The 18949-nt window shown below is 67.3% G+C and overlaps 5 protein-coding genes across 5 annotated transcripts; 3 read left to right on the plus strand and 2 right to left on the minus strand.

Annotated features, from left to right (window-relative positions):
• Positions 1-2073: 2073 nt before the first annotated feature.
• EMIHUDRAFT_108529 (hypothetical protein) lies at positions 2074-4034 on the plus strand (the record flags this gene model as incomplete). Its single annotated transcript, XM_005792696.1, has 4 exons — positions 2074-2574; positions 2624-2665; positions 2740-3261; positions 3684-4034. 4 exons carry the CDS (start codon positions 2074-2076, stop codon positions 4032-4034), a joined length of 1416 nt encoding a protein of 471 aa, XP_005792753.1.
• Positions 4035-4671: 637 nt separating this feature from the next.
• On the minus strand, positions 4672-5622 carry EMIHUDRAFT_222754 (hypothetical protein; the record flags this gene model as incomplete). Its single annotated transcript, XM_005792697.1, has 1 exon — positions 4672-5622. The coding sequence occupies one exon, from the start codon at positions 5620-5622 to the stop codon at positions 4672-4674; it is 951 nt and encodes a 316-aa protein (XP_005792754.1).
• A 1994-nt stretch (positions 5623-7616) lies between these two features.
• Positions 7617-9637, plus strand: EMIHUDRAFT_222756 (hypothetical protein; the record flags this gene model as incomplete). Its single annotated transcript, XM_005792698.1, has 7 exons — positions 7617-8000; positions 8077-8122; positions 8152-8363; positions 8442-8570; positions 8666-8727; positions 8938-9076; positions 9431-9637. 7 exons carry the CDS (start codon positions 7617-7619, stop codon positions 9635-9637), a joined length of 1179 nt encoding a protein of 392 aa, XP_005792755.1.
• A 1256-nt stretch (positions 9638-10893) lies between these two features.
• On the plus strand, positions 10894-11307 carry EMIHUDRAFT_222758 (hypothetical protein; the record flags this gene model as incomplete). Its single annotated transcript, XM_005792699.1, has 1 exon — positions 10894-11307. One exon carries the CDS (start codon positions 10894-10896, stop codon positions 11305-11307), a length of 414 nt encoding a protein of 137 aa, XP_005792756.1.
• Positions 11308-14052: 2745 nt separating this feature from the next.
• On the minus strand, positions 14053-17653 carry EMIHUDRAFT_454252 (hypothetical protein; the record flags this gene model as incomplete). The annotated part of the gene is made up of 5 exons (XM_005792700.1): positions 14053-14802; positions 14911-16010; positions 16083-16782; positions 16853-16937; positions 17007-17653. 5 exons carry the CDS (start codon positions 17651-17653, stop codon positions 14464-14466), a joined length of 2871 nt encoding a protein of 956 aa, XP_005792757.1. The 3' UTR covers positions 14053-14463.
• Positions 17654-18949: the final 1296 nt, after the last annotated feature.

Consider the following 18949-nt stretch of genomic DNA (forward strand, 5'->3'; position numbering starts at 1 on the left):
GTCAAGGAGCGCCGGCCTCTGAAGGTGGAGAGGCTCGGGCGGCGGGCCGCTGCGCTCCCACCAGCACGCGCGGCTAAGCGTGCCGGTCGCAACGTGGCGCGCCAGAGTGACATCGCGCTCGGTCACAAGCAGCCCCCAGTGCAGGCTGAGATTGGTGCTCAGAGCGTGCCACGGCCATAGCGCGTGTGTGCCCAGGTAAGGCGAGAACCGGGAGAGCGCCATCGCGTACTCGTTCAGACGGCGCGTCGCGTCGCCCATCGCATCGACCGCATCGGGGGCGCCGAGAAAGAGCCAATCGATCATCCAGTACGTGAACTCTGCCGGTGAGCGCCCGCCGTATGTCACGGGACACTGCTGTCCGCCAAGCGTGCATGACGTCGCGCCACTCGGCGTGACGGCCGGCTCTCCTTGGCAGCGTCCCGGGCAGTAGAAGGGGAAGACGACGTCGCGTCCAGCCAAGCCGAAGACGGCGGGCGGCAGTCTCAGCGGCCGCAGCAGCGCTATGTCGTGCCGAGCCACGAGCACCAGATCGTACTTTTCGCCCACCTCGAGCTCGTGCTCGCGGCGAAGCGACAGAGCCTTTTCGAGCGACAGCACTTGCGACACGGTCCTCTCGCAGCCAATCGCAGGCACACGGCAGCGGAAGACGAGGTCGCTGGAGGACGAGGCGGTGGTGTTGGCGTAGCGCGTTGGCTCGTGCTTCTGACGGCGGATCATGCCACGCCACAGCTCCGTGAATGAAGTCGACGCTTCCGGCGACCAGCTGTGGGCAAAGACGTCAAAGGATATGTCGCGTGCATTGGATTGAAGCAGTTGGCTTGTCCAAGCAGCGTGCGCTACCTGAAGCAACCGCTCGTTCGCGCGATGTCGAGGCAGCATACTTTGTGAGCGCAAGGCCGAGCCACTCTGCTCGTCGAAGTGTCCATGCTTACCGAAGAATACAAGCGCCACACGCTTCTTGCGCCGCGGCAGAGCAGTGCCGCCTCGGCTCACCATACCGCTGCGGAAGAGCCGCTCGGACTTGATATCTTCCAAGCTACACTCATGGTACCAGCTGCAGTCTTGATATTGGAGCGAAACCGTGACGTACCTGCACTGCTCACAGCTTCGGCATTTGAGGACGCACTCATGGATTGCAGTGGGCCAGCCGCGCTTTGCATCCTGGCTGCTCAGGCCAAACGAGCCGACAAGTCCCATAGAGCAGTCGCCAGTGGCACCCGAGGTGATTCCACAGTGGCCGAAGTGCCAGGCGGTGCCGCCGTGCACGCTCCTGTCCCGCCATGTGTTGTTCGCCATGGCGGTGCTGGACTGGTCGGGATGATATGATGTTGAGGTAGCTCTCTGCGTAATACAGTATAGAAAAACGCTACGCGTAACTCCAGAAATACCCATAGAAATCAACCCTAACCCTAACCATAGGTTGTACCCGTTCACCACTACACAGCAACAAATCACCCTAAACGAACGCGGGAATCCAGAGTTCAAGTGCTCCAAGTTCACCTCAGCAACGCGCCCCAAAACGCAAAAAACACGCAAAATCCACTTCCCGGAAATCGTCGTCCAGACTCGACCCAGCTTGACTCCGCTGAGTTGGGATCGGTCCTGTTGCATTTCTTCCCCGCCCTCCAAGTGCTCCTCCCCTCCCCAGAGGGGCATCCACCCATCCCTAAGAAAGAAAGAAAACAGACAACCCAAGGGAGGGATGGGAGGACGGCACGCCGCCACCACACAGGGATTTTAAGGAGAGGAGTGTGATGCGCTAGCCGTCGCCCACCCTAGGGAGTCTGCCTCTTCCTATCTCTTTTCGCAGTCTCTCGCCGATTCTCGCTGCAACCTTCATGCCACCTCGCGGCCGTCCCACTCTCGTCGTTCTCTCCCTTGTCACTTCCTCCTCTGTCGCGTCATTCTCTTCTGCCTCGTCCTGCGCCGCCGCCGCCTGCCGTTCCCTTGTTCTCTCGGCTTCTTTCGCCTTTCGGCGCAGCTCCGCCCTCCTTGCTGCATATCCTGGCCCCTCGATCCACCCATCCCTCCTCAAATCGCGATTTCCGCATTTCTTCCCCGCCAAAGTGCGTGATGGTCGCGCACGGCCCCGTGCTTCGCACGCTCTACGGCTCGCTGCTTCGGACGGCACGATCGATTGAGGCCCTGACCAACAAGCATAACGCGCACTTTGTCGGGCAGGTCCTGCGGAGGTCGACGATCAAGCAGTTTGCTGAGGCCTCTCTCGTGTCGCTCGTCTCGAAGCCCTTCTCTGCGGCCGACGGCTCGAGCCCGGCGTCGCTCGTGCGCGAGGCTTTCCGTGGCAGAGGCCGGCACCTCGCTGCGACCGAGGCGCGATCCACTTGCCCGCCGTCGCATTCGCTCGACGACGCGTTCGCCGCCCTCCGCATCGGGAACGATATCTTGTCGTGGCTCCGCCTGAACGGCACGCTGCACAGGCTGCACGAGACCGATGCGGACGTGCTGGAGGGCGCCTGCGCCATTGCGGACGCGTTGCGCGGCGACGGCGAGCATTGCCTGCGCGGAACGCTGGCCGAGATCGAGCGCTACGCCACCGAGGCAGCCGATTCTTGTGTGAAGTAGCTCGGAGATCTCTCGGACCCAGCCGCCAACTTGCGAGTAGGTCGAGTCGCTGCTCGAGGCGGACAGCGTCGCGCGCGGCGAGGTGAAAGGAGGGACGAGCACGCACACACACCGAGGCTCACACACTTTCAGCGGCCCTCGGCGCCTCGGTTGCAGGTGGAGGACCTGCTTGAGATTGCCGACGAGGTCAAGACGCTGCTTGAGGCGGACGGGGCGAGGCTCGCGGGCGATGCGGCGGGCCGGCTCCGGACGCTGCAGCGCATCAACACGATCCTGTACGACAAGCTCGGCCTCAAGGGCCACTACGGCTCGGGTGACTTTGCGGACATCTCCCGCGGCAGCGGCATTGACCAGGCGCTCGCGCGGCGGCGCGGGCTGCCCATCGCTCTGTGCGTTATCTACCGCGCGGTCGCGTCGCGGCTCGGGCTGCCGGTCCAGGTCACAAACTTCCCGAACCACGTGCTGCTGCGCCTCGAGACGGAGGGCGAGGGAGCGGTGCAGACGGCGGAGGGAAGCGAGGCAGAGGCTGGCGCGGGCGTCGACGTCTCTGCCGTGACGGGCCTCTTTGTCGCCGACTACGGCCCGCACGGCCCCGAGGTGGTGGACGTGCAGGTGGGGCGCTATTGGGGCGAGGTGCGGCTGGTGGCGACCAAGGTCACCGGCGACGCGCACGTCCCGGTGAGATCGCCCTTTTCACCAGAGACCTCCCGCAGAGGGTCGAGACCGCCAGAGAGAATCTGAGATGGTCAGAGATGACCGGCGACGCTCGCGAGATCACCCGAGACCACGCTGGGGCGAGCGTGGGTGCCGAGAGGTCGCGACTCGATGTAGGCGGGGCAGCAGAGCTGGTGGGCGAGGCTGGCGGCGGGCGACGGCGGCGCAGACCCCCCTGTGGGCGTCGGGGCCGAGGCGCTGCCCCTCGTGCCGCCCCTTCCCTCGAGCGCGCCTCTCAAGCTCGAGGCGGGCGTGCAGCTCGCCGACGAGGGGTTCGTTAACCCGCGCTGGGAGGAGGGAGCGAGCCTCGAGGCGACGGCGGCGAGGGGAGAGGAAAAGAAGTCACACACACCCGCACCTCGAGCTCCGTGCGCACGCGCTTGCAGGTGCGGTCGGCGAGCAGCCTGCTGCTCACCTTCGGCGAGGCGCGAGGCAGCGATGCGGCCGCGCCGCCGCTGCTGTTTGAGCGGTGCGACCCGGCCGGCCTCTGGTTTGTCGACGCGTTTCGCGGGGGCGCGCTGCTCCCGCCGCAGGTGTGCGCCGAGATCCTGGCGCGCACCGGCATGCCTCCGGACCAGCACGCGGGCTGCTTGGAGCCGGCCCCGCCGGCGAGCGTGTGGGCTCGCATGACCCGCAACTTGTGGGCGGCGGCGCGGCGGGGCGGTGACGAGACGAAGGCGGTGTTTTGGGAGGGGGCTGGCTGCGGGCTCGACGAGGCTGCAGGTAGAGCGAACTGACATGCCCGGTTGTACACTTGCGACACTTGCGACGCCACCGCCCCTCGTGATTCCCGCGCGAGCCGTCCAGTTCGACAGCTCTTCTCCGATATATGCCGTGTCTGACAATTTAAACCCCCGCACAAAAAACGCTGGTTGTTTTACTACAAGATTAAATCAACATTACATGCACATGTGCATGTGCATGCACGTAAACCCCCGCACACAACACGCTGATTTTTTCACTACACGTTAAGGTCAAAGCCTCAAAGGTGCGGCTCTCATGCCAGTTTCGGGGGGCAAACCCTGCCCGGCCCCTAGAGCCCCAGGTAAGGCCCAGGTGTGGCCTAGGGCATCAGAAGGGACCAAGAGGAGTCCAGGCTGAGCCATAGAGCCCATGTCTTCGCCCCCGATGGTCGCGTTCAAATGCCCGGAACGGCCGTTGCAGTGGTGTCCGGCCGGCGCGATCACCGAGCTGTGACGCTCAGGGAAGCCTGATGAGGTGCTGGTTTCTTTGCCCAGGGCTGGCCTACGGCCCGTGCTGGATCAGCTGAGCAAGGTTTGGGGAGAATCCCCCACTCAGATCTTCAGATATTTTGACGGATGACCGAAAATGGGCAAAAACGGGGTGATTGACACACATCAATCTATGTGGCTGCTAAGTGCTATTCTGCTGCAACCATGTTCGAGCGAGCTCGCCGAGCCCGGGGTCTGCCTCGCACTTTGCGGGATGGTAAGCGCGTCTCGCCAGCACTGGACTCGCGAACTGCTTGCGCTTGCTCGCCGACGAGTGGCCTGCAACCATGCTGCCCAGGTGCTCGGGCCGCAAGTGCGAGAGGGAGCACCAAGCGGCGCGCTCGCAGAGGGGTGCGAGTAGGGCCTCATGGAAGCCCTTCGCGCGCTGCGTGGTTAGCGCTCGAGCAATCTCGCTGGCGACAGCGTGCGACATGCGTAAGAGTGGCCAGACGACCGCGGTGAGAGACCTGTCTTCGGCCGAGCGGCATCGTGTCGTGATGTTTAGAAAGCACGTGCGCTCGTGGGCAAAGTAGGAGGTGCTGGGGTGGTGAATGGTGCTGGCGATGATGTGCGACTCATCGGCCGAGTAAGCGTTGAACAGCGCGCTCCACGGGCCAGTGAAGAAGACATCGTCCTCAATCTGCCAGGCCCGATGGCAGGACGTGTGGCTGCGCAGTAGCCACAAAACAAAGGCAGCCTTCGAGTAGCCCACGAATTTTCCGCCAAACAGGCCCCATGGCGAGCTGGGCACGACTAGCGGCTGCCTGACGAGGCGCACATTTTTTTGCGGCCGCAATTTGGCCACCGCCTCGCCAGTCGGTGTGTGATTGCGGCCGTGGAGAACGTAAACCATGCGGTCGCCTGCACTTGCCACCAGCGCAGCCAGTCGAGCAAGCCGGCATCCGTGCTCTAGGGAGCGCGTGATGTACGCGATGCATTCGCCGGAGCGCCCCATCGCCGGCACAGCTCCATCCATGTCTGATCGGAAGTGCCCGCCGCCGCCGCGCACGTTCGTTGGGCATATGCCGGCCAGGGTGGCCAAAGACGACGTCACCGCCGACACACACGACTCGCAGCTTGCTTTGGTGTCCATTGGCGGAGTGCACCGATTCCAGCCATCTGCAGCGACGCCAAGTAGGGCAAAGAAGCATGAGCCTGGGGCCCGGCGGACAACGTTTCGCAGACTGACCGATGAGTCGCCTGAGCTGACTGGAGTGGAGGATCCCACGCAGATCGACGATCCGGACGCGGCTGCCAGCAAGGGCGTGTCGGTAACACGTCAGCGTGAGCTCGTCATTTGCGTGGTGGCGACCGTGCTCATCGTTGCTGCTGGCTGTGTCGGCACGCCAGTGGTGCTCATGCATTCACCCCTCTCAGCCCCATCGAGCGATCGAGCACAAGCGGTGCACGAGACCCTGTTGGCGCCGCCACCCATACCGCCACCGCCGCTACCGCCGCCGCCTCTTCCGCCGCCCTCACCGCCGCCGCCCTCGCCGCCACCTTGGCCTCGGCCGCCGCCTCCGTCGCCCTCTCCTCACCCTCCACCGCCGCCGCAGTGCGACGACACGCAGTGCACAAGTGCCGGCAACGACTGCTGCGCCCCCGCTGGGGACACCGCAACCTGCCGCCACGGCTGGACCGCCGTCCGCAATCAGCGAGACTGCTTTGGCTTCCGTGGGGCGAGCTACACCTGCTGCCCCCCGATGCCCCCCTCGCCGCCGCCGCCGCCATCGCCGCCCTTGCCACCGCGGCCGCCTCGCCCCCCTCCGCTGCCGCCCATGTCGGCAGCGGAGCGCGCGCTGGTGCGTGTTACCAGCGCCTTCCAGTCTCACGGCCTCCTGACCCACTCCGTCGGCGGCGGCAGCCGCTGGATGCAAGACCTCATGCGCACGTCGAGCCGGCACGACTTCACCGTGGAGCGCGACTGCGGCGAGCACTGCTCCGCGTTCACGCTGCTGCACCCCGACCTGCCGTTGTCGGTCTTTGCATCGGGCGACGGCCATGACAACGGCATCGGGCTCGCCTTTGAGGCCAGCGACGAGGTTTGGGACACCGCCGTGCAATGCATGTCTGTGCTGGACAGCAACAGTGCGAACCGCGCCTGCTGCGCCTGCTTCGAGCGGCAGTATTGCCCGCTCCCGAGCCTCAACCAGCGCGACTCTGGCTACTGCCACGCCGCGTGCTCTGGTGGCGGGGCGGCCGAGCAGCTCCGCTGCAAGCAGCTCGCAGCGGGCTGCGGCGTCAACACGATGACGGCGCACTGGGAGCGCTTCCCCGGGCAGGCGCAGTGCAGCGAGCAGGAGATTCGCGACGGGCGCTGCCGGATGTGCGAGCGCCCCCAGTGGTGCGCAGACCCCGGCTCGGCCGGCTTCGCTTTCGGCGGCCACGCCGACACGCCCGAAAAGTGGCTTGAGCTCTTTTTCCACAAGCCGTTTCCGGGCACCCGCCAGTGCAAGTACAAGCCGAGCCAGAAGGAGGCGTGGATCGAGACGGCGCGCGAGTACAACCGGCGGCGGCAGACCGACACCGACAATGAGCCCGCGCTCGAGAATGAGGTCAACCTCTACGTCGGGCCCGGCGACGGCGGCGTCGAGGCCGCCTTGGCGAAGCACTTTGTCGGGCTCCTCTTCTTCCGCAGCACTGGCCAGCAGGCGAGGGACCTCGGCGTGCTGCGCCGGCTGCGCGACCACCTCAGCGGCAGCCTCGGCTGGCAAGTCCCCATCTACGCGGTCACGAACGAGCCGCCCGGGCAGCTGCGCCACTGGAACCACGCGCACAAACTGGACCTGCGCGCGCCGCCCTACAACTTGCAGCTGGTGAGCTAAATTAGTGTGACTACAGGGCGGTGAGATGGAACGTCGGGGGCGTGGGCAGGCTAGATGCGTCGTTGTGGATTGGGCGCGGGGGATGTGTGTAGGAGCACCGCAGAATTCTTCAATTTCAAGCCGCTGTCAACGCCGGCTGACCTGACAGCACCCGGTGCAGTGACTTGCTCGCTCTCATCAAAGAGCGACCTGACCTGACCTGCCTCGCTCTTTTGCCGCCCTCCGCGAGTCCACGCCTCGCACCCGCCGCTAAGCCGGCCCGATGTCCGATTTCTTCGACATCGATTCGTACCTGAACCGGATCGGCTTGCCCGCACCCACCGACGAGCAGCGATACCAAGACGGCCTCATCCTGCTGCGCGACATCATGGCGGCGCACTCCCGCACAATCCCGTTTGAGAATCTGGACATCGTCCTCAAGCGGAACTTGCCCGTCTCGCTCGAGTCGATGGAGCTGGAAGCGAAAATGGTGGCGGGCGGCCGCGGCGGGTACTGCTTTGAGAACAATTTGCTGCTCTGCTTTGCGCTCCGCGCGCTGGGGTTTGGCGTGACGCCGATGCTCGCGCGGGTCCGCTGGAACAAGCCGCCGGGCGATCCGCAGCCGCTCGGGCACCTCGTGCTCCTCGTGACGCTCCCGCAGTGGCCGGTGTCGGCCGCCACGCCATTTTCGGGCCAGCTCTCAGTCGCGGGCACCCCGTACCTGGCCGACGTCGGCTTCGCAGGCGGACGGCGGTAGCAGAGGGGCCAGGGGCGGGAATAGCGAGAGGGGTGGCCACCTCTCCCGTACCCTCGCTCAGGCACAAACTCGATCGCTCCGGTTGCCGCGGCGAGCGCAGAGGTGCAGCAGCTGCCCGAAGGCCACTTCCGTCTGCTGTCGGAGCCGTTTGGCTGCACCGGCAGCGGAGGCATGTACAGCGCGGAGCTGGGCCAGCCGCTGCCGCCCCCGCTGAGCGACAAGCAGTTCGTGCTCCAGCGGCAGGTGCGAGGCACGTGGCGGGACCTCTACATGGTGCGCGAGACACTTCCGAGACACGTCCGAGACACTTCCGAGTCGCTTCAAAGCCCGGCCCGCCCTGGCCTGCGTCAGGTGCGGAACGAGCCCGCCTGCGACGCAGACATCTCCCAGGCAAACTGGTACAACTGCACCCACCCGGACGCGCGCTTCGTCTCGTCCTTCTTCGTCTCGCGCGTCGTCGGCGACGAGAGGCACCACATCGTCAACGGCGAGACCCCCCCCCCCCCCTCCACCTTCCCACGCGGCGACTCGCTACTCCTCGCTGAGTTGCCGCAGGCTCGTACATCTTCCGCAAGCCCGACGGAAGCATCAACGAGGAGGTTGTCACCTCGCGCGCGCGGCTGATGCTGTTACTCACGTCGGCCTTCGGCATCGCGCTTCCCGACGAGACCGCCGATATCGACCGCTTCCTCCAGCCGCCGTCAGAGCAGCCGCCGGAGCAGCCGCCGGAGCAGCCGCCAGAGCAGCCGCAGCAGCAGCCGCGGCAGCCGCCGCCGCCTCCGCGCCCGATCGCGGGCGGGCTCGGCGTGGGCGGCGCGCTGGCTGCGTCGCTCACGTCTCGCGATAGCAGCGCCGACCTCCGGCGGTCAGTCTCGGTCCCGGGGCGCGGCGCGGAGGCCAGGGCCGGCAACGGGGCTGGGTACGGCGGCGGGCAGAGCCCGGACGAGGACGAGTTTGGGGACGAGCCGCTGACGCCGCAGCTGTCTGTGCTGCCGCAGCACCCGCAGGCGCAGGGGCTGCCGATGCCGTCGCTGCCTCCGCCGCAGGTGCCGCCGAACGGCGCGCCGGCTCGCCGGCCGCCGCCGCCGAGGCCGCCGCCGCCGAGGCCGCCGCAGGGGCCGGGCAAGGTCGCCGCGTCGGTGGGCAAGGGGGCGGGGGGCGGCAAGGGGAGCAGCCTCGGAAAGGGGAGCCCGAAGCGGCCGCGCGAGGCGGGGGGCGGAGGCGGAGGAGGAGGCGGCGGAGGAGGCGGCGGAGGAGGGGGCAGGGAGCCCCCCGTGCTCGACCTGCTCGACGGAGGCCCGGCGAGCAGCGCGGGCGCGGCCGCAGGCTCGGCGGGAAAGGTGCACCTCCGCGTCGCTGGCTACTACTCGTGGTCGCTGCCGTACAGCGGAGAGAAGGGCGAGCTCGGCACCGCCTTCACCTTCGCAGTCGACGGCATGTGCGGCTTCCCCGGCTGCCCGCTCCCCGAGCGCCACCCTGGGCCGCACCAGATCGCCGTCGTGGACTCGAAGCGGAAGCGGCAGCCCAAGCCGCAGTTTGGGTCGTGAGAGCCGCTCTCGCGCTGCTCCCCCCCCCCCCCCGCGCGCGCTCCCGCGGCGTGGATCGTGAGAGACGCCCTCTCTCCCGCTCCCGCGGTGCTCTCCCGCTCCCGCGCCACCCCGCACTGCGGCACCCGCTGCGGCGCTTCGCCTCGCGCTCGGGCCGAGGGGTTGCGCTTGGTCTCTCCGGTAGTCTACCCCCACCGGGGCCCACCCCCTGCGCCCCTGCGCCCTGGCGGCCACACGCATGTCGACGATGTCTTCTCTTCCCCCCTCATTCGCGACTAATACGTGATACATGTACACATCTTCGAGTAGCACGGCGCGAAACATTCTTTTCGCCGAGAGGGCCTGTAAAAATTCTTTTCGCCGAGCATCCCCATTTTGGCCCCCGCGCTGTGCCACACACATGCCGACCATGCTACTGCTCGGAAGCGTCGCCGCAGCGATGCACCCGCCGCTGCGGCAAAGCTGCCCACTGTTGCCGTGCTTCCAGCCCTCGCGCCGCTCGCCGCCGCCGCTCTGCCAACTCGGTGCCGGTGCGAGGGGCCGCCTCTTTCTCGACCAAAAGGAGGCGATGACTCGTCAGGCAGAGGTCGAGCGTGATCTGCTCGCGCCGCACACCCAGCCCATGGTTGTGCCAAAGCCGAGCAAGAAGAAGGCGCGGGCCATGGGAGGCGGCGGGGGCGGCGGCTTTGGGGCAAAGGCGGCGGTGGCTCCGAGCGCCGAGGAGATCGCCACCGCGCTGCGGGTGGACACGCTCAAGTCGGAGGGCGTGTGCTATGTCCCGGGTGTCCTCCGCAAGGAGTCGGCCGCGGGTCTGCTCGAGTGCGTCCAGGACGAGTTGAAGCGGGCCTACGCCGCTGTTGAGGCGGAGCCCGAGTCGAGCGTCGCCCGCTTCAACGTGCCCGTCGACACCTTCGACCCGCTGCGTGGGTACCTGCTGCTGCCGCTGCGCGACGAGAGGTCGGTGGAGGCCGGCGAGCCGGACGGCGTGATGGTGCGCGCGCTCCGCGAGTGCCTCAGCAGCGGGAGTGTGCTGGGCGAGCTGTTTGGCTCCTCGCTGTGCGGCGGCGGAAAGGCGGAGTGGTACGACCTGGTGGCGCTGCGGACCGAGGCGGGGGCGGCGCGGCAGCCAATCCACTACGACACGCCGTACCAGAAGGCGTGCGGCCTGCGCGACGGAGGTGCCGTGCAGCCTCTCGGCATGTGAGCCGCCCTCTCGGAGCCCGCAGGTGCCCGGCCTGTTTTGCGCCTTCATCGCCATGTCGGACGTCGAGTACTCCAAGGGCGCGACGGTCTTCCTGCCGGGCACGCACCGCGACACGGCGGAGCGGCAGGCCTTCGAGCAGGGCGGCGAGGCGCGCGACGCGATGCTCGGCGCGAAGCAGTCGGCGTTCACGGCGCTCAAGGCGGGCGACGCCGTCGTGTTTGACATGCGGACGCTGCACGCCGGCACCGCCAACCTCGCCTTCTCGGAGGGCGGAGGGCAGCGTCTGCTCTTCATCCTCACCTTCCGGAATCGCAAGGCCAAGGGGGCGCTCGGCCACGCACCCAACCTGAGGCCAAACTACCGCCACCGCGGCATCACGCTCGCCGAGATGCGGAGCGAGCTCGAGAGCCCAGAGCCGTTTGCGGGGGACGCCAGCGACGGGAAGCCGTTTGGAGACGGGCTGTAGAACAGGCATTACTTAACTTATTCGGAGCACTGGTGGAGTTATTCGTGTCTGATTTATTGGTGGGGGGTCCTCCTGCCGTGTGCGCTTGCATGACATGGTGTCCATAAATAATTAATAAAACGGAAACGAGCGAGATCTTTGGTGTTCTTTTACAGTGTGAATTCTTCTTCGCTAGTTCCTGCTTGACTCACCTTCGCAGTCTCGCGCCTCTTGTGCATGGTCCTGACGGACATCTTCCGCTGCTGGCGTCTCTCCTTCTGGCGGCGGTTCGACCGGAGCCTGCTCGCCGCGGTGGTGCACCTCCTTTTCGTGTGCTACCTCGTGGAGGGCCTGCGGCTCCATAGCTTCCTGCAAGCAAGCGCCTCCGAGTTTGCCTCACTGCGCGCGGGCGCCGTGATGAAGGAGCTGGCAGAGGCGTGGCCAGACAACCTCGTCGTGACGCTTCAGCGCTCCGCGGGCGGGGAGGTCCACCTCGAGGCCTCTCGGGACCTCCCGTTTGAGATCCTCGCGCCGTCGTGGGCCACGTCTCTCTTCATGCTGATCGTGGGCTATCTGACGAGCGCGCCCTCCGCTGCGAAGGCGTGGGAGACGCCGCTCTCGATGCGGCTGATCTTCACCACCGAGACCGAGCTCTACAAGTCGCTCATGGACAAACAGACCGACGTCACGGTGGCGGCGGCTGCCACGGACCAGCGCGTCCGCTTCTACTACCCGCTGTTTGGCACCGGCGCGCTGATTGAGGCGCCGTACTCGCTCGATACGCGCGAGGTGCGAAACCACCTCTTTCCCTTCGCCGAGGGCCTCTGCGAGCCGTGCGCCCTTGGCGACCCCGAGTGCACGCGGATGCTCGACGACCTGGGCTTCGACAGTGCAGACGCGTTTATCTGCCGCAAGCCGCACCTGCGTGCGCTGGCGCGGCGCGCCTCGAAGCGACACTCCCCCGCCATGCAGAATGCGATGCAGCTCGCCGCGGCGGTGGCGATGCTGGGAGTCGGCGCTGCCTTTGCCGTCGGCGAGGCGCGCGCTTCCGCATCGCGAGACATCGGCCCGGGAGAGGGGGGGAAGGGGGGGCAGGGAGGCGAACGTGCTGACAGCAGGAGCCTCCCGCCGTATCAGGAGCTTTTCCTCGTGCTGATACTGCTGCCGCCGGCCCTACTCGCCGCACGCGGAGCTGCACACGCTGAGGCCGTGGAAGGAGGCGGCACGCCCCACCACCCCCCACCCCACCACCCCGCCACACACACACCCCGTCCTCACTCCGCCGCCACTCCCCGCGCCCCGCTCTCACGCCAGCCTCGCACTTCGACAGGCCATCGCCCGCCGGGGGGCGGCGAGGCTCGCTGGGGCCTCCTCCGCACCCTCTCCCTCCTCCTCTACTCGCGCACTCCGGGCAAGCTGATCGAGGCGCGCACCGGAGGGGCGGCAACCCAAACCGGTCCGCGAGACAAAAGCGCCTGCCACTAGGCTGCGCTGCCCAGTCGGCTCGGCTGGCTCGCCCAGCTCGCCGTCTCCCTCGCCCTCGTCGCCACCGCGATGCGGCGCCGCCCGCCGGAAGTCCCGGCGCCCCACCTCCCCGGCGGCCGCCGCGAGGGCGCTATCGCGGCTTTCTTCGCTGCTTTTGGAATCGTGTTGAGAGCGCCGCTGGCGCAGCCCGTGATCGAGCCGCAGGGCGTGGTGGTTGGGGTGCGCGTGCCCGATGAGGTCGTGAGGGCGCATGAGGAAGATCTCAGGGCCGCGCGCGCCGTGGGCGAGATGCGTATCGGTGGGCAATACGCACCCCCGCGGGCCTTACGCACCCTCGCTGCGGCGTTCCGGGGGGAGGACGTGACGGAGGAGGAGCGCATCTCGGCGATGGCGGCGGTGATCATTCAGGAAATGGGCATGTTCGTGGCGGCGCCGGGCCTGGTCGGGTTGAGTGAGGTGCAGCTGCGCGCCATGGCGGATGCGGCGGCGGAGGCCGAGGCGGACAGCAACGCGGCGGCGAGGTTTGCGAGCATCGACGAGGCCGAGCAGGCCATCCGGTCCGCGGCGGTGTTGCTCGGCCTCGAGCCCGGCGGGAGCGTGCGGCAGCAGGCCGAGACCATCCTCACAATGCTGGGGGTGGGCGAGGAAGCCGCGCGCGCTTGGGACGAGGCGCTTGCGGGTCAGACGCGACGGCATGCTCGCGAGGCCGCCGCGCCGCCCGCCACCGCCCCGCCGCCGCCGCCGCCGCATGCATCGCCGCAGGGCGACACCCCTCTCCCCGCTGCGCTTCGTGCGCCGCCACCGGCGTCAACACAAGCGACGCCGCCACGGCCAGCAAGGGCATCGACGACTGCGACGGCGACGGCGCCGACGCCCACCCCGACACCGACGGCTGCACCGCCGCCGCTGCCACTCCCGACGCCGCAGCCGATGCCCACGGCACCGCCGCTGCCGATGCCGGCTGGGTTCCCGCCCGCAGCAGGGATGTTTCCTCACCCCTTCTGGACAGGGCACGCGCTCACGCCCGAGGGGGCGCTGCAGCTGCACGCGCACCAGGCCGCCCTCGCGCAGGCCGCGTGGTTTGATCAGCTTCAGGCGCGCGCTCAAGAGGCGTGCCGGCAGCGGCGACGCTGAATCCGATCTCGATTCTGAGGCATCTGTTCCTCTCGTCATTTTCGCGTTTGTTTCGTCCTCGCGTCGGGTGTGAGTTTTTGATAATGTTGGGGCGTTTTGGTGTGCTGGGTCGCATGTACGTAGTTTAAGCGAGGGGTGTGTGACGCATTCAGTCGTCGTATTGTTTTGCCGAACCCCGCCCACAACAGGAGTCGGAGCTCAATCGTCAATGAGGAGCGCTCGTCACACGAGAGGGGGGGCACGGGCACGGGGCCCACACGCGGCCACGGCCCACGCGCCACGGGGCCGGCGGCGCGCTCGCTTTGTGGTCGCTGGGGTGCGTGCGCGTTCTCGCGCGCCGGGGACCGTGTGCAGTTGACAGCGGCCGCACAACGCGCGCAACGGCACAGGGCACGCACACACACACTGCACACGGCACACGCGGGTCTTCTCTTCCTGCTCTGTTGGTGACGAATTGGTGCGGGGTGCGCTGGGAAACGAGCTCGCGTCGTCTCACCGCGTGTTCTCCGGCCGTCCTGTTCGCGCCAGTCTTCTGGCGGAGCGCGCGTCTCTCGCCTCTCACTCCTCGTTGCGGCGAGACGCGAGCTGCCACAGGTCGTCGCTCACGTCGCGCGGCAGCTCGCTGCCCGTGAGCCGCCGGACGGCCGCGTTGAGCCAGAAGTGCCACGCGCGGAGTCGCCTCGCGGAGTAAAAGTCGAGGGGCCGCGCGAGCAGCGAGCGAACGGCCAGCCCCGGCCCGTCGTCGATCAGGACGGGGCCATCGGCTGCAGCGGCGGCGTGCTGGGCCGTGCGGGCGCGGAGGCGAGCGTGAAGCCCTTCCTCGGCGGTGTCAGCGGCGACGAGGTGCCACACGTTCGTCTCCTTGGTCTGGCCGATGCGGTGCACCCGCCCGACAGCCTGGTAGGATGCATCGGACATGCTTAAGGGCGGTGGCGCTGCCGCTGGGACCCCAATGTCGCCCACCAAGGGCCAATGTTGCCCACCAAGGGCGGGCCCTCACTACACCCCCGCCTGGCGCATCGTGCCGACATCCTCCACGGGGTCGAGGAAGACGACGTGCTGCGCCACGGTCAGCGTGAGCCCCGCCGCGTCCTGGCCCAAATGCAGGAGGCAGACCTGGATGGAGGGGTCGTTCATGAAGGCGGCGATCGACTTGGCCGCAGTCTTGCCCGTCTTGCTGACGCGGACGGCGCCGATCTCGACCCGCTTGAGCACCTTCTTGGCATGCTCGAGCCCCTCGTTGTACGAGGCAAAGATCACCGCCTTCTCGGGCCGCACCGAGGAGAGGAGCTGCACCAGGCGAGTGAGCTTGGTCGAGAGGTGGACGTCCTCACGCACCTCGACGCCCGCGAGTGACGACGCGAGCGGGTGCGGCGGCGAGCACATGACCAGCTGCCGCGGCCTCTCGGGCGACGGGAAGGGCGAGGGGCCGAAGAGGGTCGTGGCCGGCAAGCAGACCCGCAGCAGCGCGTCACGCCGCTTGCACATCGCCAGCCGGGCGGACCGCATGCGCGAGTGCTCGTCCGGGAGCATGCTGAAGATGAGCTCGTTGCCTCGCTTTCGCGGGTCCAGGCGCTCGAACTGCTCCGCCACGCTGATCCGGATCACGTGACTGCGGACTGGGGGCGGCTGCAGGTAAGACGGGGCGAGGAATTTGCCCTCGAAGGTGGTCTGGACCCCCGACGCCGAGAAAGCGTTCCGACCATAGACCGGCGCCGGGCGCTTCGTCGTCCAGATGCCCGACGCCTCGTCGAGGTAGACCACACCGTGGTAGTTGTGTCCGATCTGAGTCGTGTGCGGCCCCCAGACGCCCCACTGCAAGAGCTGGTAGCACGTGCGCTTCGTCGTGGTCGGGCTCTCCTCCGGGGAAAGCTCCGAGACGATGGCGGCGAGGCGGGATGGGTGCGCGGGTCGGAGGTAGGAGGGCAGCTGCGATCGCTTCGTGGGCCAGTTCAAGACCTTGCACTCGGCTGGGGAAGGCAGCCACTCGCGAGCCTTGTACTCGGCTGCACGGAAGACGAAGGCCACGCCGCAGGCGGCCTGGGCCACCTCGGTCGGTGCCCCGCGCGCGACGTAAGAGAGTCCGGCGAGCTCGAAGAGCACGCCTATACGGGAGGTGCTGTGGGACGCGTCATGGACACGTCCTGGTCAGCCCGGTGCGCACATGAGACGTGTACGGAAGTCGCAATCGTGCATCGTCCGGCACGAGCCGAAAACGCGATGCCGCTCGACGCTGTCCACGTTGGACAGGAGCCGCTGCGCCTCGTACCGCATGCAGGTGAGGAGAGGCGCGTCGCCATCCTCATCGAGCTCCTCAATGCGGTAGCTGTTCCAGCTGTAGCGCACCGCGTGGCGCATGACGGGATCCCCGCACGTGGGCGGGGCGAGGCAAGCGTACTTCAGCTGTGGCATCACCGTGCTGATGGCGTGCGTGTCTGCCCGGCTCTTCGCGGCAGGCAGCACCAAATTCTCATAATACCACCGCTCGACCGGCGAGAGCTCGAGGGTCAGCGTGTGCACGCGCTGCGGCGGCAGCGACACCTCGCCGAGCACGCGCGCCTTTGTCTGCCGCCACAGTTTGCCGCGCAAGAAGTGGTGCATCGCCGCCGCCGCCCCCCGCCTCTTGCTCTGGAACGCAATGACGAGTGAGCGCCATCCCGCCTCGGCGAGACCGCCCGCGCCGAGCACGAACTCGACCAGCGGCTCGAGGTCAGAGACGCCGCTGCTGACGGGGGTTCCGGTGACCGCCCACCGATTGACGGCCGCGATCGCGCGCGCTGTCTTGCTGCACTGCCGAGTGCCCGAGCCGCCAATCATCTGGACCTCATCGAGAACGACGCGCCAGAAGAGGAGCTTCGTGAGCGGCGACTGCTCCACCTACGGTCGGTCGTTTGCCGCCGTGAGCTCCCCGGCGTTGTGGTGTCCTGTCCTCGATGTTTATTTCCACCTTGAACCGCTTCACGTGCCGCAGGCTCGTGGTGGTGCCGTTTGTATCCTCCAAATAGTGAACCTCGCGCCCGAGCACATCGTACCTGGAGCGCGAGAGTACCGGCTCAGAAAGGCGTGAAACCAGAAAAGAGCGACGTGGACTGGGCGCGCACGTGCAGAGGACGACGTCGGCATCGAGGAACGCGTCGACGCCCATCGGATTCTGACGGTCCATGCCCGTGTATCGCATCCAGCGCAGCCCGGCGGCGTGCTTTGCCAGCTCGCTCTCCCACTGAGAAGCGATCGCCGCCGGTGTCACGATGAGGGTAGCTCCGCAGGACTTCGGATTGGCGGTTGACTCTGGTGAGGGAGCGACAGCCAGTCTCTTGGCTGGTGCGGAAGCCGCCGCTCTGGCCACCCTCTTGGGAGCCGATCTGGGAGCTGACTTCGAGGCAGCAACAAGGCGGTGATCATACACGAGGGCAATGACCTCCAGCGTCTTGCCGAGACCCATCTCGTCGCAGAGGAGACCGCCGCCGGTGCCGGCCTCGCAAAGGAGCTGGTCGTTGGCGGCGATCTCTCGCGACTTCAGCCAATGCAGCGCTTGTCGCTGGTACTCGTGCAGCTTTGTCGTCAGGCCAGCGGGCTGCTCAGCGAGCGGAGCCGCGTCGTCGGCTTCAGTGCAGGGCCGAAGCGCCTCAAGAAGTGCGTCGGCCGAGAAGCCGCCAGCGGAGGCGTCGTCGGAGCACGCCGGGAAGAGCGCGTCGTGCGTGGCTTGGGAGAGCGGAGCGACGGAAGAGGAGGGCGAGGAGTACGACATCGAGCTGTCCTGCCGCCCGCACGCTTTTCACGAAGTCGGGTCCGGGGAGATCCCTGTGTCCGTCAGTCAGGGGGCGCGTCGTGAAGCGCCGTGAGAGAATCCGATTTCTTTCTGAGTGCCGCCCGTTGTCAGTGTAGTGGGGAGATGGAAAACAATGGAGCTGCTGCAAAATCGTCTTTAGAAAAAAAATCTCCCTGCCCCACAGCAGCGCGAGGGCGCGATTGGAGCCTCTGCACGGGCTGGAGCAGCCCGTGTGAGCAACCCGTGTGAGCAACCCGACGTGCCCATGCCCTGCGCGCCTTGGCGGCCTCGCGCCAGCGGGGATGATATGGACGTTGACGAGGCTGCCGTCGTCGACGGCACGCTGGCGAGTGGGCGGTCTGCAGAGGAGGACGGGCTGCTTGACTGCTATCCGTACACCTTCTCACCACTGCTGCTCTTCGCCGAGGCCTCCTACTTTGACAAGGGCTACTCCAACTACAACTCCGTCGCCGCCTTCTTCGCCGGCGTGCTCGAGGTCAACATGCTCGAGAATGTGCTGTACGAGCGCAAAAACATGCTGTACGAGGACCTGCTGCACCACGTGGCGTCGCAGCGGATGTTCGTCTCGTGCTGCATCGACGCGCACTTCACCGCCTTCCAGGTGCTGGACGAGCGCAACCTCCTCTACTACGACCCGCTCTCCGCGGGCCTCTCCCTCGTGAGCGGGGAGTCCTTCAACAAGCTGGCGCGAGCCCGGACACCTCCGCTCCCTCCTCCTCCGCCGCCGCCGCCAGAGGGGCGAGGACCCTGCCGCTCGTAGGCGGGCTTCCTGCTGCTCAAGTGCTGCTACGGCGACTCGCAGCACATGCAGGTGCGGAACCGCGCCGCCCTGTGGCAGCAGCAGCAGCAGCGGCGGCGGCGGCAGCAGCAGCAGCAGCAGCAGTTTGGCGCTGGCCGTGCCGGCCCGTACCCAGCCGCCCTCGCCGCGCCTCCTCGCCGCAGGAGAACAAGGCGCACTACATGGGCCCGGACGCCAACCCGACGCGGCGGATGCTCTACAACCTCTGGCGCCAGATCAACAACCTCGAGGAGCTGCTCCGCTGCGTGCAGGGCTTCAAGAGGCGTTCCTGTCAGCCTTCTCGGAGCAAGTAGGTTGGCTCGCTGCACAACGTGCGCTTCACGCCCGCGCCGCTCGACCTGGAGCGGTACCTCCTCGTCAACGGCGCCAGCCCCGCCTCTCGCTTCGCCTGTCGCCAGCGGGACGCGCGGCGCCAGCGGCGTCCTCCCAACCGTAGGCCGCCGCAGCCCTCGCTC

Source organism: Emiliania huxleyi, assembly GCF_000372725.1.
Source record: "Emiliania huxleyi CCMP1516 unplaced genomic scaffold EMIHUscaffold_105, whole genome shotgun sequence".
NCBI classification, from domain to species: domain Eukaryota; phylum Haptophyta; order Isochrysidales; family Noelaerhabdaceae; genus Emiliania; species Emiliania huxleyi.